The sequence below is a fragment of the Entelurus aequoreus genome, linkage group LG02, assembly GCF_033978785.1.
Source record: "Entelurus aequoreus isolate RoL-2023_Sb linkage group LG02, RoL_Eaeq_v1.1, whole genome shotgun sequence".
In the NCBI taxonomy this organism is placed as follows: Eukaryota; Metazoa; Chordata; class Actinopteri; order Syngnathiformes; family Syngnathidae; genus Entelurus; species Entelurus aequoreus.
Window position 1 is genome coordinate 27,497,083 of NC_084732.1, and position 17,040 is coordinate 27,514,122.

General features: G+C 36.8%; 1 protein-coding gene across 1 annotated transcript in view; it reads left to right on the forward strand.

Moving 5' to 3' along the window:
* Positions 1-17,040, forward strand: part of igdcc4 (immunoglobulin superfamily, DCC subclass, member 4) — a 255,257-nt gene that overhangs the window by 199,820 nt on the left and 38,397 nt on the right. The window contains exons 10-11 of the mRNA XM_062024310.1: positions 7,406-7,588; positions 13,809-14,021. Coding sequence (XP_061880294.1) covers positions 7,406-7,588; positions 13,809-14,021 — 396 coding nt within the window. The remainder of the gene's footprint in view (positions 1-7,405; positions 7,589-13,808; positions 14,022-17,040) is intronic.

A 17,040-nucleotide genomic window follows, 5' to 3' on the forward strand; every position in this document is an offset into this window, starting at 1 on the left:
GATTTGCTTAGAGCTAGAGATCGACATAACTTTGTTTTCCAACTGTGGAAAGGAAGAAAGTGAGTAGGAATGACAGTGCTAAAAAGGAAAGTAATCATCAAAGATATTTGGCGAAGCAATTCAAGCATATCACTGCTAGTCTGAACCATACTGAAACAGGATGACTTTAACGCTTAAAATTGAATCTAAAAAGGTGACATTTATCCATGAAAATATGAAAGGCTGCTGATGGTGTTTTTGACATAGAAGCAGATTCCCTAGAAGTCCACTCTCCAGGGTAAATACTGTACATTATTATTACATTATGTAAGAAAACTGCTATAGTTCTTTTTAGTACATTCTATTGTATTGTTTTGCTGTGAAATCATTCATTTCGCTCATTTCATTCATTTCAATGGAGACTTTGATTTAAGATACAAGTGTTTTGAGTGAAGAGCTCCGTCACAGAACCAGTTAAGCTTGTAAATTGAGGTACGACTGTATAATAAGTATATAACTGTTAATTGACTGCACTTAAATGTAGAATATATGTAGAATATATTTATATTATTTATATATTATATATATAATATGTTATGTATATTATATTATTTATTATTATTCATATTTATTGTGAGCGAACTGTGGTGCTGAATTTCCCCCCGGGATCAATAAAGTACTTTCTATTCTGTTCTATTATTTTCTATAATATATAATATCTGTCGTCTCTGTGTGGGTACCAGACTTTCAATTCTTCACTGTCGTTGAATAATTTCAAGGTTTGTCAGAGCAAGAGCGTTATTTATTTTGAATTATGCAAAGTCCATCTCACATCAAAAGTCAGAACCGGTACAATATTGTCTATTTAATCACTCTTCTACAATTGACACATTCTTCTACTAACAAATCACTACTGTTAAAAACCTTCAGAGATTGTGGTAAATCACAGCAAGAACACTATTGATTTGTATTATGTGAAGTCCAATTCACATCAGAGCTACACAAATGTTCTTATCGGTTTCTTTTTTTCAATCCCATTCGTTCCTTTCTTTTTCAAACTCAGGGTCATGAATCTGTACTAAAGCAATAACAATATTACTTTATAACAATATTACGGTGTGACGCAGTTGGGAGAGTGGTCGTGCCAGCAACCTAAGGGTTCCTTGTTCAATCCCCAGGTTCTACCATCCTAGTCACGTCCGTTGTGTCTTTGAGCAAGACACTTCACCCTTGCTCCTGATGGGTCGTGGTTAGCACCTTGCATGGCAGTTCCCGCCGTCAGTGTGTGAATGTGTGTGTGAATGGGTGAATGTGGAAATAGTGTCAAAGCGCTTTGAGTACCTTAAAGGTAGAAAAGCGCTATACAAGTATAACCCATTTATCATTTGCTCTTGTATTAGATTTGACTCATTAAAATGCTACGTATTCCTTTGTTGCCTCATTACTGGGTATGTGTTGTAAAAGTTTGATTGTCGTACCAAAGTCATAATGATAGTTTTTGTCTAAAACACTGCAGTATATTAATGTTCTGGCCCCTCATGTCAAAATGGCCCCCACTGTTGAATGTTTTTAGACTCGGATTAAAACCCACTTTTATTTTCTGGATTTTAAATTCATTTGAGCTATTTTTGTTCCTTTAAATTTAGAAAGCATGGTTTTCGGATACTTTGCCGCATCTTAGAAGTATGCGAACTCGTCCTATGTCAGCATGCTAACGTTAGCATGCTAACATATCATGCTAGCATTTTAGCTATTTTGGTATGTTTAAATCTAAAAATCATGGATTTTTTTTGAAGTATGTTAACTTCTATGTAAGCATGCTAACGTTTTATGCTAGCATTTTAGCTAATTGTGTATGTTTAAATCTAAAATGTTAGCTACCTCTCTTTGTTTATAATGTCTATTTTCTGCTGGATCTACTCTCTATTTTATGCTGCAGCTGTTACATATACTGTAATATTGTACATGGTAATTGTTAGGGCTGTGAATCTTTGGGTGTCCCACGATTCGATTCAATATCAATTTTTGGGGTCACGATTCGATTCAAAATCGATTTTTTTCCAATTCAACACGATTCTCGATTCAAAAACGATTTTTTTCCCAATTCAAAAGGATTCTCTATTCATTCAATACATAGGATTTCAGCAGGATCTACCCCAGTCTGCTGACATGCAAGCAGAGTAGTAGATTTTTGTAAAAAGCTTTTATAATTGTAAAGGACAATGTTTTATCAACTGATTGCAATAATGTACATTTGTTCTAACTATTAAATGAACCAAAAATATAACTTATTTTATCTTTGTGAAAATATTGGACTTAGTGTGTTGTCAAGCTTATGAGATGTGATGCAAGTGTAAGCCACTGTGACACTATTGTTCATTTATTTTTTATTTGTATAAATGTCTAATGATAATGTCAATGAGGGATTTGTAATCACTGCTATGTTGAAATTGTAACTAATATTGATACTGTTGTTGATAATCATTTTTGTTTCACTACTTTTGGTTTGTTCTGTGTCGTGTTTGTGTCTCCTCTCAATTGCTCTGTTTATTGCAGTTCTGAGTGTTGCTGGGTCGGGTTTGGTTTTGGAATTGGATTGCATTGTTATGGTATTGCTGTGTATTGTTTTGTTGGATTGATTAATTTAAAAAAAATAAAATAAAAAAATTCTAATAATAATTTAATTATTATTATTTTTTATTTAAAAAAAAAAAGAGAATCGATTCTGAATCACACAACGTGAGAATCGCGATTCAAATTCGAATCAATTTTTTCCCACACCCCTAGTAATTGTTATATATTGTATATATCATCCATCCATCCATTTTCTACCGCTTGTCCCTCTTGTCTATCTCAGCTGCATTCGGGCGTATATAGCATATAAACAAATAATATGATATAATATATCAGTATATATCATATACTGTACATATATTATGTAAATAATACATATATATGTTATATTTTATATTGCAACTACGGTACATTGTTTGTCTATTTTATACCTGCATTGTCCTTTCCATCCTTACACTTTCCATCCTTTCAAACTGAGCTACTGTGTGGAACAATTTCCCTTGTGGATCAATAAAGTTTGTCTAAGTCTTAGTCTAAGTCTAAGTCTAAAAATCATGGATTTTGATACTTGGCACCATCTTTGAAGTATGTTAACTTCTATGTAAGAATGCTTACGTCCGTATGCTAACATTAGCGTGCTAACATTTTATGCTAGCATTTTAGCTAATTTTGTCCGTTTAAACCCAAAAATCATGCTTTTTAATATTTGTTACCATCTTAGAAGTATGGTAACTTCTTTTGCATTAGCATGCTATCGTTTAATGCTAGCATTTTTGCTAATTTTGTATGTTTAAATCTAAAAATCATGGCTTTTGATACTTGGCACCATCTTTAAAGTAGGTTAACTTCTCCTTCGTAAGCATACTAATGTTCATATGCTAACATTAGCATGCTAAGTTTTTATACTAGCAATTTAGCACATTTTTTATGTTAACACCTAAAAGTCATGGATTTTGATACTTGACACCATCTTTAAAGTATGTTACTTCTCCTTTGTAAGCATGCTAATGTTCATATGCTAACATTAGCATGCTAACTTTTTATACAAGCAATTTAGCACATTTTTTATGTTATTACCTAAAAGTCTTGGATTTTGATACTCGGCACCATCTTTAAAGTATGTTACTTCTCCTTTGTAAGCATGCTAATGTTCATATGCTAACATTTTATGCTAGAAATTTAGCAACTGTTGTATGTTAACACCTAAATGTCATGGATTTTGATACACATTAGCCTGCTAACGTTTTATGCTAGCATTTTAGCTAATTTTGTTCGTTTAAACCCAAAAATCATGCTTTTTAATATTTGTTACCGTCCTAGAAGTATGTGACTCATCCTATGTTAGCATGTTAACGTTAGCATGCTAACACGTTATGCCGGCATTTTAGCTAATTTTGTTTATTTAACCATAAAAATCATGTTTTTTGACAATTTGCGCCATCATAAAAGTATGGTAACTTATTTTGCATTAACATGCTATTGTTTAATGCTAGCATTTTTGCTATTTTTGTATGTTTAAATCTAAAAATCATGGATGTTGATACTTGGCACCATCTTTGAAGTATGTTAACTTCTATGTAAGCATGCTTACATTTGTATGTATGCTAACGTTTTATGCTAGCATTTTAGCTAATTATGTATGTTTAAATCTAAAAATCATGGATTTTGATAATTGGCACCATTTTTAGAGTATGCTAACTTCTCCTTTCTAAGCATGCTAATGTTAATATGCTAAAATTAGCATGCTAACATTTTATTGTAGCATTTTAGCTAATTTTCTATGTTTAAATCTATAAATCATGGATTTTGATACTTGGCACCATCTTTAAAGTAGGTTAACTTCTCCTTCGTAAGCATGCTAATGTTCATATGCTAACATTAGCATGCCTACTCAGTGGCCTAGTGGTTAGAATGTCCGCCCTGAGATCGGTAGGTTGTGAGTTCAAACCCCGGCCGAGTCATACCAAAGACTATAAAAATGGGACCCATTACCTCCCTGCTTGGCACTCAGCATCAAGGGTTGGAATTGGGGGTTAAATCACCAGAAATGATTCCCGGGCGCGGCACCGCTGCTGCCCACTGCTCCCCTGACCTCCCAGGGGATGGGTCAAATGCAGTGGACACATTTCACCACACCTAGTGTGTGTATGACAATCATTGGTACTTTAACTTTAACTTTAACTTTTTATGCTAGCAGTTTAGCAAATTGTGTATGTTAACACCTAAAAGTCATGGATTTTGATACTTGGCACCATCTTTGAAGTATGTTAACTTCTATGTAACCATGCTCACGTTTGTATGCTTGCTAATGTTTTTATGCTTGCATTTTAGCTAATTATTTTTAATATCTGTTACCATCTTAGAAGTATGTGACTCATCCTATGTTAGCATGCTAATACTCTATGCTAGCATTTTAGCTAATTTTGTTTGTTTAACCAAAAAAATCATGGTTTTTGATCATTTGCATCATCATAGAAGTATGGTAACTTCTTTGCATTTGTTTGTTTAATGCTAGCATTTTTGCTAATTTCCTTCATATAAACCAGGCCTGGGCAATTATTTTGACTCGGGGGCCACATTTAGAGAAAATGTGTCTGGGGGCCGCTATATCTATTTTTAGGAACACTAATACAAAACCTCACAATAATGTCTGATTGAATGCTTAAAAACGTTATGACAGACCGCCTTAAAAAACGTAATGGAATTTTACATTTTTCTATGAACGATAAAACACTGAATATTGACAAAATACGAATGTCACACCCCCTTTTGATTGACATATTTTACAATCAAGTGAAACACAACAAAAATGCAACAAACACTGAAATATGAATGCGAAGGGTACAAAATAAACCCACCTACAATCTGATACATCTGATATTTGCTGAATTTCCCCCAGGGATAAATAAAGTACTTTCTATTCTATTCTATTCTATATATCACTAAGCTTTAGAACTTTGTTGTGAAAATCTCCTTCCGCGTCTGTGGAAATGCTTCCCGCCCACACTGCTTGGTGCCTCGTCTGAGCTACTGTGACGTAGATGACCATAGTAACTAATTAGATGACCATAGTAACTAATTAGATGACCATAGTAACTGGTATATCATCCATAAGCGCAGATTCCAACCATTGAAATACTTTGTATGGTTGAAGACTTACGGTCATTAGAAAACATCACTGCACATCATAATGGCAGCTACAGTTTCCATCTTAAAAGCCTACTGAAACCCACTACTACCGACCACGCAGTCTGATAGTTTATATATCAATGATGAAATCTTAACATTGCAACACATGCCAATACGGCCGGGTTAACTTATAAAGTGCAATTTTAAATTTCCCGGGAAACTTCCGGTTGAAAACGTCTAGGTATGATGACGTTTGCGCGTGACGTCAATGGTTGAAGCGGAAATATTGGGACACATAGTATCCAATACAAACAGCTCTGTTTTCATCGCAAAATTCCACAGTATTCTGGACATCTGTGTTGGTGAATCTTTTGCAATTTGTTCATTTAACAATGGAAACTGCAAAGAAGAAAGCTATAGGTGGGATCGGTGTATTAGCGGCCGGCTGCAGCAACACAACCAGAAGGACTTTGAGTCGGATAGCAGATGCGCTATCCGACGCTCGCCGCCGACCGCATCGATGATCGGGTGAAGTCCTTCGTCGCGCCGTCAATCGCTGGAACGCAGGTGAGCACGGGTGTTGATGAGCAGATGAGGGCTGGCGTAGGTGGAGAGCTAATGTTTTTAGCATAGCTCTGTCGAGGTCCCGCAGCTAAGTTAGCTTCAATGGCGTCGTTAGCAACAGCATTGCTAGGCTTCACCAGTCGGTACAGCATTAACCGTGTGGTTACAGGTCCAGAGTTTGGTAGTATTGTTGATCTTCTGCCTATCCTTCCAGTCAGGGGCTTATTTATTTTGTTTCTATCTGCATTTAAGCACGATCCTATCACGTTAGCTCCGTAGCTTAAGTGCTTCGCCGATGTATTGTCGTGGAGATAAAAGTCACTGTGAATGTCCATTTCGCGTTCTCGACTCTCATTTTCAAGAGGATATAGTATCCGAGGTGGTTTAAAATACAAATCCGTGATCCACAATAGAAAAAGGAGAGAGTGTGGAATCCAATGAGCCCTTGTACCTAAGTTACGGTCAGAGCGAAAAAAGATACGTCCTGCACTGCACTCTAATCCTTCACTCTCACGTTCCTCATCCACAAATCTTTCATCCTCGCTCAAATTAATGGGGTAATCGTCACTTTCTCGGTCCCAATCGCTCTCGCTGCTGGTGTAAACAATGGGGAAATGTGAGGAGCCTTTCAACCTGTGACGTCACGCTACTTCCGGTACAGGCAAGGCTTTTTTTATCAGCGACCAAAAGTTGCAAACTTTATCGTCGATGTTCTCTACTAAATCCTTTCAGCAAAAATATGGCAATATCGCAAAATGATCAAGTATGACACATAGAATGGATCTGCTATTCCCGTTTAAATAAGACATTTTAATTTCAGTAGGCCTTTAAAGATCTAAAAAAAATATTTGGGAATGTCCGGGGGGCCAGATTGAAAAGCTCAGCGGGCCGCATGAGGCCCCTGGGCCTTTATTTGCCCAGGTCTGATATAAACCAACAAATCATGGATTTTGATACTTGGCGCCATCTTGTAAGTATGCTATTGGTTCCTATTATTGTATCTATTGGTTTTTTTTAATGCTTTTAATATAATTACTGGAAACAGTTTAATACTATAGTGCTTTTTAATTTAAGTGGATTTAGATTTAGATAGTTCTCAGGTCAATTTATTCATAGCTAAACCAGTTACAGCGAGTTTGTCCATTTTATTCCCCCACAGCGGACACTGTCTTTTCAGTGGAGGTGCCTGGTAACGAGACCCAGTTCACACTCAGAGAGTTGCAGCCCAACCAGGCGTACAGATTGAGGATAGCAGCTGGAACAGGTGTCGGCTTTGGCGTCCCATCCGAGTGGGCTCAGCACCAAACACTGGCCCACTACAACCACACCAACCACCGCATGGGTACGTATTCCCACACTTCCAGACTGCCTGAAGAGGATTTATGTGTCTTTTATATAAGTAAGACGTGTTCCAGAATAGACCCCGATGGTGTCTTCCTACGCACATGCACAGGTTAGAGGACTTTTGAAATGCAACCAATTCACTGAGAAGACTCCATCCAAGCACGTATACGCATTAGCTGGTAAAGTGCTGCGCTGGGAACAATGAATGCTGAACAATGTCTCCGTCAGGCCGCAGAATGTAGATTGCAAGTATTCAACATGCAAGGAGCCATGCAAGGAGCCAGCCTGGCTGTTTGGCAGCCACTCAAACAAGATAAAATGTATGTGACACATTTTAATATGGGCAAAAATGTATTAATTTCCTAGCGGGTGGGCATAATGAATGTGGCGGTTTAATAACAGGCATTAAGAGGTGTCAGTCAAAAAATATGGCTGGCCGCCCTATTATATCATATTATGTTGACTGCTTGGGCGCTTCAATGCAATTAACAGCATTTCAATGTTATACCCTATAATGTAGGGTATAACATTGAAATGCCGATTGGTACCGGGCCGCACAAGAAATAAATAAATAAAAAAATAAAATAAAAAAACTTTTTTTTTTTTTTTTTAATTTATTAAATCAACATTAAAAACACAAGATACACTTACAATTAGTGCACCAACCCAAAAAAACCTCTCTCCCCCATTTACACTCATTCACACTCATTCGCACAAAAGGGTTGTTTCTTTCTGTTAATAATATTTCTGGTTCCTACATTATATATCAATATAGATCAATACAGTCTGCAGGGATACAGTCCGTAAGCACACATGATTGGAATTTTTTATAAAAAAAACAAACAAAAAAAAAACTCATCCCCAGGTCCGTGGGACCAATTTTCAAGCGTTGACCGGTCCGCAGTTACAAAAAGGTTGGGGACCACTGCCCTATATTGTGCCGATATATATTGCACTTGATCATGATCATAACTGGGGTTGGGCCGATAAAAGGATATCCATATACAGTCGTGGTCAAACGTTTACATACACTTGTAAAGAACATCATGTCATGGCTGTCTTGAGTTTCCAATAATTTCTACAACTCTTATTTTTTTGTGATAAAGTGATTGGAGCAAATACTTGTTGGTCACAAAAAACATTCATGAAGTTTGGTTCTTTTATGAATTTATTATGGGTCTACTGAAAATGTGACCAAGTCTGCTGGGTCAAAAGTATACATACTGCAATGTTAATATTTGGTTACATGTCCCTTGGCAAGTTTCACTGCAATAAGGCGCTTTTGGTAGCCATCCACAAGCTTCTGGTTGAATTTTTGACCACTCCTCTTGACAAAATGGGTGCAGTTCAGCTAAATTTGTTGGTTTTCTGACATGGACTTGTGTCTTCAGCATTGTCCACACGTTTAAGTCAGGACTTTGGGAAGGCCATTCTAAAACCTTAATTCTAGCCTGATTTAGCCATTCCTTGACCACTTTTGACGTGTGTTTGATGTCATTGTCCTATTGGAACACCCAACTGCGCCCAAGACCCAACCTCCGGGGTGATGATTTTAGGTTGTCCTGAAGAATTTGGAGGGATTCCTCCTTTTTCATTCTCCCATTTAAAGCACCAGTTCCATTGGCAGCAAAACAGGTCCCAGAGCATAATACTACCACCACCATGCTTGATGGTAGGAATGGTGTTCCTGGGAATAGAGGCCTCACCTTTTCTCCTCCAATCATATTGCTGGGTATTGTGGCCAAACAGCTCAATTTTTGTTTCCTCTGACCACATCATTTTCCTCCAGAAGGTCTTATCTTTGTCCATTTGATGGCAAACCCATAATAAATTCATAAAAGTACCAAACATCATGAATGTTTTTTGTGACCAACAAGTATGTGCTCCCATCACTCTATCACAAAAAAATAAGAGTTGTAGACATTATTGGAAACTCAAGGCAGCCATGACATTATGTCCATCACAAGTGTATGTAAACTTTTGACCACGACTGTATATCGTGATAGACATGTAATCGATATCAATAAAAAATGTGTTCAATAAAACGTTCAAGATATTATATATCATGGTCGGTTGAATGAATAAAGGCACTTGCGGTCTTAGCAAAGCAGGAAGCAATAGGAGGTACATGCTAAAGAGCCAATCACATAACAGTATCAAGTGTGGTTGCACCAACTTGCTGTCTCGCTGTTGATTCTCTGCATGGAGTGAGAAGAGAAAGTACAAATGAGTGCTGCAGAGAGCGAATAAATTGTCGATAAAACAGGAAAAGTCACCTTGACAGTCTGGCAATTAAAAAAAAAAAATCAAACAGACCGTAGCCCTTCGCCGTGCTCCTCTTTTCTTTTAAATCCTCTTCTGTCCCTATTTGGATGTACGGAAACAACAGGTAGGAACATAAGTGCAGAACTGTACAAATAAACTAAATACAATATAACAAATGTGCTACTTTAAAAAATAATTTGGTCCTATGATATTTAAATAATGACTGCATAACATAAGAATAACAGACCAAATTAAATGTTGAAATGAAATGAGTTTATTTCGGTCATGTAATCAACCATTTTGTGTGATCAATTTAACAGCACAGATTATACATATTAACAATCATACACTTACACACACAAAAAGAAAAAGAATGACCGAAAAAGGAATAGGCTGAAGCCAAGGCTTATATTTGCCTATCCTATACATACTGAAAATTAGATTGCCTGGAACATCAACGTTCAAAAAAATCAATGGGATGAAAGTAATTGTTGCTATATTTTATAATTTGCCATTATTTCACCTTTCAAGGCTTTCTTAAACCTTAACAAAGAACTACATGTCTTCAACTCATCACTGAACTTGTTCCACCATTTAACTCCTAAAATTGAAATACATTTGTATTTTATATTCGTTCTTACTTTACATATTTCAAAAATCAATATCCCCCGTAAATTATAGTTTTCTCTTTTTTAATTTAAATAACCTAAGAATACAAGCTGTTGTTCTTTACTCGAAACACAATTTCCATTGTTTAAAAAAACACAATATCTGAACATTTTAACACATTAGAACTTATGAATAATGGATTGGTAGGTTCATTGTAGTATTCTAATTAGCGTATTTTTCTGAGTATAATTCCCTCCGGAGTATAAATCGCACCGGCCGAAAATGCATAATAAAGAAGGAAAAAAACATATATAAGTCGCACTGGAGCAGGGGTCACCAACGCGGTGCCCGCGGGCACCAGGTAGCCCGTAAGGACCAGATGAGTAGCCCGCTGGCCTGTTCTAAAAATAGCTCAAATAGCAGCACTTACCAGTAAGCTGTCTCTATTTTTTAAATGTTATTTATTTACTAGCAAGCTGGTCTCGCTTTGCTCGACATTTTTAATTCTAAGAGAGACAAAACTCAAATAGAATTTGAAAATCCAAGAAAATATTTTAAAGACTTGGTCTTCACTAACTGACAAAGAAACAGATAACAGATTTGGTGTCCAGTTCAAAGTGTGACATGATTTATTTAAAAATTTGAGAGTTGACTTTTGTATTTTACATGAGTTATTATTTGTACAAACATGGTGCAAAATAATTCATGATTTGTTAAAAAATGTTAGTGGCTAGCTAGTTAAAATGGGATATTGTGATTTCACAAGACTGTCTTAGAAGTGATCATTTGAAAATGTTCATTTTGAAAAATGTACACTTAGAGAAAATATAAAAATAAAGATATTTATCTGTTTCTATATATATTTATTGTGAGAAATCATTAAGATGATCAGTGTTTCCACAAAGATAAATATAATTAATTATTAATAATAACATAGAGTTAAAGGTAAATTGAGCAAATTGGCTATTTCTGGCAATTTATTTAAGTGTGTATCAAACTGGTAGCCCTTCGCATTAATCAGTAGCCAAGAAGTAGCTCTTGGTTTCAAAAAGGTTGGTGACCCCTGCAATGGAGTATAAGTCACATTTTTTGGGGAAATGTATTTGATAAAACCCAACACCAAGAATAGACATTTGAAAGGCAATTTAAAATCAAGAAAGAATAGTGAACAACAGGCTGAATAAGTGTATGTTATATGACGCATAAATAACCAACTGAGAACGTGCCTGGTATGTTAACGTAACATATTATGGTAAGAGTCATTCAAATAACTATAACATATAGAACATGCTATACGTTTACCAAACAATATGTCACTCCTAATCGCTAAATCCCATGAAATCTTATACGTCTAGTCTCTTACGTGAATGAGCTAAATAATATTATTTGATATTTTACGGTAATGTGTTAATAATTCCACACATAAGTCGCTCCTGAGTATAACTATGAAAAAAACTGCGACTTACAGTCCGAAAAATACGGTACCCTTTTTAGAAGTTTTATTATTGGGTCTATGTTGGAAGACCATGTAACTTTCCCTGTAACTTTCTGGCAAAAAAAAAAATAGATATATATTCTCTGGTTCCTCTATGTCAGGGGTCGGCAACCTTTACCACTCAAAGAGCCATTTTGGCAAGTTTCACAAATTAAAGAAAGTAATGGGAGCCACAAAAAAAATGTTAAAATGAAAAACACTGCATACAAAGCTTAAATGCTTTGTGCTATGTTAACCAGGGGTCTCCGACACACGCACCGGCACGCACTTTAATGTGGAAATTTGATGTTAGTGCAGCCCGCGAGTTTTGAACTAATGACGCTTGATAGCGTCATACTTGCCAACCCAATCACTTTTCCCGGGAGACTCCCGGATATCAGAGCGTGATGACACTGCATTTGGCGCCCTCTACAGTCTGCCCTAACAGTGTACCTGCTCGACCACACGTAGAATGCAATTTCAGCTTGCTCACGTAAGTGACAGCAAGGCGTACTAACTCAGCAGCCACACATCTTACACTGACGGTACCAATACCCAGAATCCCATGCAGCCCTAACATTGTGTTTATGTTGTGTTACGGTGGGATGTTCTCCAGAAATGTGTTTTTCATTCTATTTTGGTGTGGGTTCACAGTGTGGCGCATATTTGTAACGTAACAATGTTAAAGTTGTTTGATACGGCTACCGTCAGTGTAAGCTGTGTGGCTGATGAGTAAGTATGCTTTGCTGTCTCCTGTGTGTGCAAGTAGTAACAACATGCAACATGTGGCTGGACTGGCACACTGTATGTAAATGCTATAGAGGACAATTACTGCAGTGCAATTAGGGCACGCCCTTTATTTAGTAATTCGAGTGTAAATAGGATTATTTTTTCCCTGGGAGTAATTTATGAGAGACACTGACATCCATAAATCTCCTGGAAAAATCGGGGGGGTCGGCATGTATGTAGCTGAGCCGCATCAGAGTGGTCAAGGAGCCGCATGCGGCTCCGGAGCCGCGGGTTGCCGACCCCTGCTCTATGTTTACATTGTTACACTTTGCGCTATTTTGTAACACTTTATTAAGCATTTGTTATTGCCTCTTCATTTTATGAGGTTAGTTTTGAGTTTTCAAAAGCCTTTTTAGAATTGTGTATACATTGTTTGAGTGTTTTCAATGGTTGTGTTCACATTTCCTTCCTTACTGTCTTTTTTTTTTTTTTTTTTTTGTCGTGTCCAGCTTCTCAGGCAAATCATAAAGTTGATGTAGATGCCCATATCGACTGTTCAGATTTACTTTACAAAAGAGAAGTGTAGGATACTTCTCTTGTTGCCTTATTTGTATTTGACTTTATTAAATGTGTTTATATTATCATTTGGTGCAGCCGGGCCGGAGCAGGAGGGGATAGAAAGAGAAACAAAGGAAGACAGAGGGGGGAATTGTGGGGACAAGAGGGGGATTAGACAGAGAGACAAAAACAACAACAGCAACAACAACAACAACAGAGCAACATCAGCAAATGCGACATGTACAAATATGATGGTAAAAGTAATAGCAAATAAGCAGTTAGCGAAAATAAAAAATAATACAGAAATGACAATGAGCATTATTACACTTATTACATTATTACAATTATTATTGTAATAATGTTCCTTACTGCCTTGATAGGTGAGGGGATTATAATTATAGGAATGTTACATACAAAAAAAAAAAAAGAAAACATTTAATATAATTCTCTCCTTGTCCATATTTTCCATAGGTCATAAAAAATATCAATAATTATCTGTATCGACCAATATAAAAAATGTATATCTTGATACAATTTCAGCCATATCGCCCAGCCCTAATCATAAAAAATGTTCCCCCCTCAGTGATCTTTGCGCCCACTGAGCTGAAGGTCAGAGCCAGAGTGAACACGCTTAATGTCACATGGCATCCCTCGCCAAATCACACGGCCGTCTCTGGCTACAAGCTGTCCTGCCGAGAGGTGGATGCTGAGCCGTCAGCCAACGCAAGGAAGGCAACACAGACTCACATTGTTAGGCTTCGGAAGAAGGCCAGGTATCATCTCCTCACTGGGCTGGGTGAGTTATTTCTTTTATTTGCACGTGCAGTCAGCACAAAGGAAAATCTTTACATCTGTTTCAAAACCTTAAATGCTCATGCACACAGTAGGGAAGGGATTCTTGGGTGGATCTCGTGCGAGAGGAAGGGCGGGGGTTACTCATTTTACAATGCAGTCTTCTGAAAATGATGAACATCAGCACTATACATATCAAATGACGCTGTGGTCAAAGATGGAATTGCGACAAAACACATTTTAGAATATTAAACAATCTACTGCCATCTGGTGGCTAAAGTGGATAGTGCAACCTTACAATTCGTCACGTTTCATGTGTCAGGTAAACCGTGACAAATGGGACCATATGAATCGCCTTCCTACTATAGATACTGTATGTTATATTCTGTGGACCACCGTCATATTGCACAACTTGCTGTCCATTCACATATACTGTCCATATAAACTGTTTGGAGTGACCCCAGGGTGCAAGGACATGGCTGTTTGTAGGATTCATGAAATATTCAATAATAAATCATTAGTTCACACAAAGCAGTGAGGTACAAAAAAAGTAACAAATGAAGCAGTGCAAAGTGTTAACTAAATAAGACACGGAATATAAAAATAGCAGGAAGCAGACAAAACGGAAGAACTTGTGTCTAGGGAGCGACACCAAATAGCGCTAAATGAAGTGCAAACTGCACAGAGTAGCAAACATAATGTTTGTAACACAATAGAAATAAACAATCCGGTGTTCAGTTGCATCAAGTAGTATGCAGTGAACAACCAAAACAGGAAACAGTAATGTGACGTAACAAAATAAAAGCATAAAACAGGAAATAATGGCAGAAACAGAATTAAACCAACCAAAAAGTCCATATTGTCATGTTGAAATTGATTGTACAAGCAAACTTCGCATTGTAAATGCGTTGAAAATAAAAACTCACAATTCAATTCCGATACTTAAGATGACGAGTCAAGTCAAAATGTATTCACAATTCGACATTATTCTTCATTTAAACCGATTCTCGCAATATATTATTTGGTATACAAATGAGAATGAAACCTTTGCAAAACAGTTAACAGGTTTCAAAAGCTCCTGTTGGCTGCTGACATATGGACAATACGTGCATCGAATGAGCTGAAAATCGACATTTAAAAATGTTGGTTTTTAAAAATGTATTCTTAACAAATGAATGAATACAATTGTTATTATTATTATCAATCAATAAGAATAATAATAAGAATCGCAAAACGGATGTGAATTGATTTTTTGGAGCTCCCCTTAAAAATACTGTTCCGCACGGGCATGAGGAGAGATGCACCCTGGCCATTCTTCAGGACTTTCCGGCTAAGAGTGTGTGTGTAGGCTGGACCAGAGTGTTGATTTATAGATGGGTAAAGCGCATGTTACAACGACGTACTATTTTTCTGCGACAGTGTTTTTTGGCAGGGATACCTTCTCTGGCTTCACGTCCATCCATCATCTCTGTCTCGTTTCAGGCCGCAGCTATCGATTGTTTTAGTAATTGAGTAATCTATCGATTAGTTTGTTTGATTAATCGAGTAATCGAATGAAACACACTTTATAGCCTCAACACATAACATACGCGTCATCATTAACAGAAGTGGTTGTCAGCAAACTCCTGGTGTAGATACTTATGTTTTACAGTAAAAGTAAGTGAGTGTGAGTGGTCAACATCCATCACCTTCATGTATTTTTTTCATGCGCTTTAAAATGTTATGTGCTCCTCTTGTGTTGTTTCCAATGAACCCAGTAGTATTCATTATTAAGCATAACCAGCAGTATGCTCATTTCCGCTGAAACAGTTAATCCGGAAAGTACTCACAGGCTAGCACTTCACTTTTTCCACATTTTTATTTTGTTACAGCTTTATGCCAAAATGGAAGAAACACATTTTTGTCCTTAATATTCTACACACAATATCCCATAATGACAACATGATTTTTATTGTTTTTTTCAAATTTAATAAAAATAAAAAACTGAAAAATCACATGTACAGAGGTTTAAACCAGGGGTGTCAAACGTACAGCCCAAGGGCCGGATCAGGCCCGCGAACCGGTTAGTTTGCTAAGTATAAAAATGTACCTGAATTTTTTTAATGAAATAAACAGCTGTTCTAAATATGTCCACTGGATGTCGCAATAGCAATTCTTTGTATCTTTGCAGATGATGCTCCATATGTACAAAAAAATAAACCACATGATGTTAGTGCACAAGTCGAGGAAAAGGAACAAATTACATAAATAACATCCTGTAATTTGATTTTGATATACTTTTTTTATCTTGATAGATTGAAAATTAACACCAGAGTTGACTGATGAACATTATCACATAATATATACAGAAAATATAAATAACGACAAATAAAGATAAAATACTATTAACCACAACATGTAAGTGTAAAAAAAACAAAACCCCAGCAATGTTATGATTCGTAACATTTTCAGAATGTGCTTGTTCTATTTTTAAACAAAGAAAACAATCTGAAGTTGTCTTTATTTTGAAGTTATCGTGTCGTGATTTTACCAGTCCGGCCCACTTGGGAGAAGATTTTTCTCCACATGGGGGGGACAAGGGCCCTAGTCAGGGAGGTGACCAAGAACCTGATGGTAACTTTGTCCGTGCTACAGCATTCCTCTCTGGGGAGAGAAGAACATAATCTCTGCAGCAATCCACCATAAGGCCGTTATGGTAAATTGGTCAGACGGAAGCCATTTCTTAGTAAATGTTTGCCAAAATATATCTAAAAGACTCCCAGACCATGAGAAAAAAACATTTATGTGTGATGAGACAAAGATTGAACTCGGCATGTTTGGTGGAAACAAGGCATCGCCTATACCCTCACTACAGTGAAGCATGGTGGTGGCAGCATCATGCTGTGGGGATGTTTTTCAGCGGTAGGAACTGGTAGACTAGTGAGGATAGAGGGAAAGATGAATGCAGCAATGTACAGATACATCCTGGATTATAACCTGTTCCAGAGCGCTTTTGAACTCAGACTGGGGCGACGACTCATCTT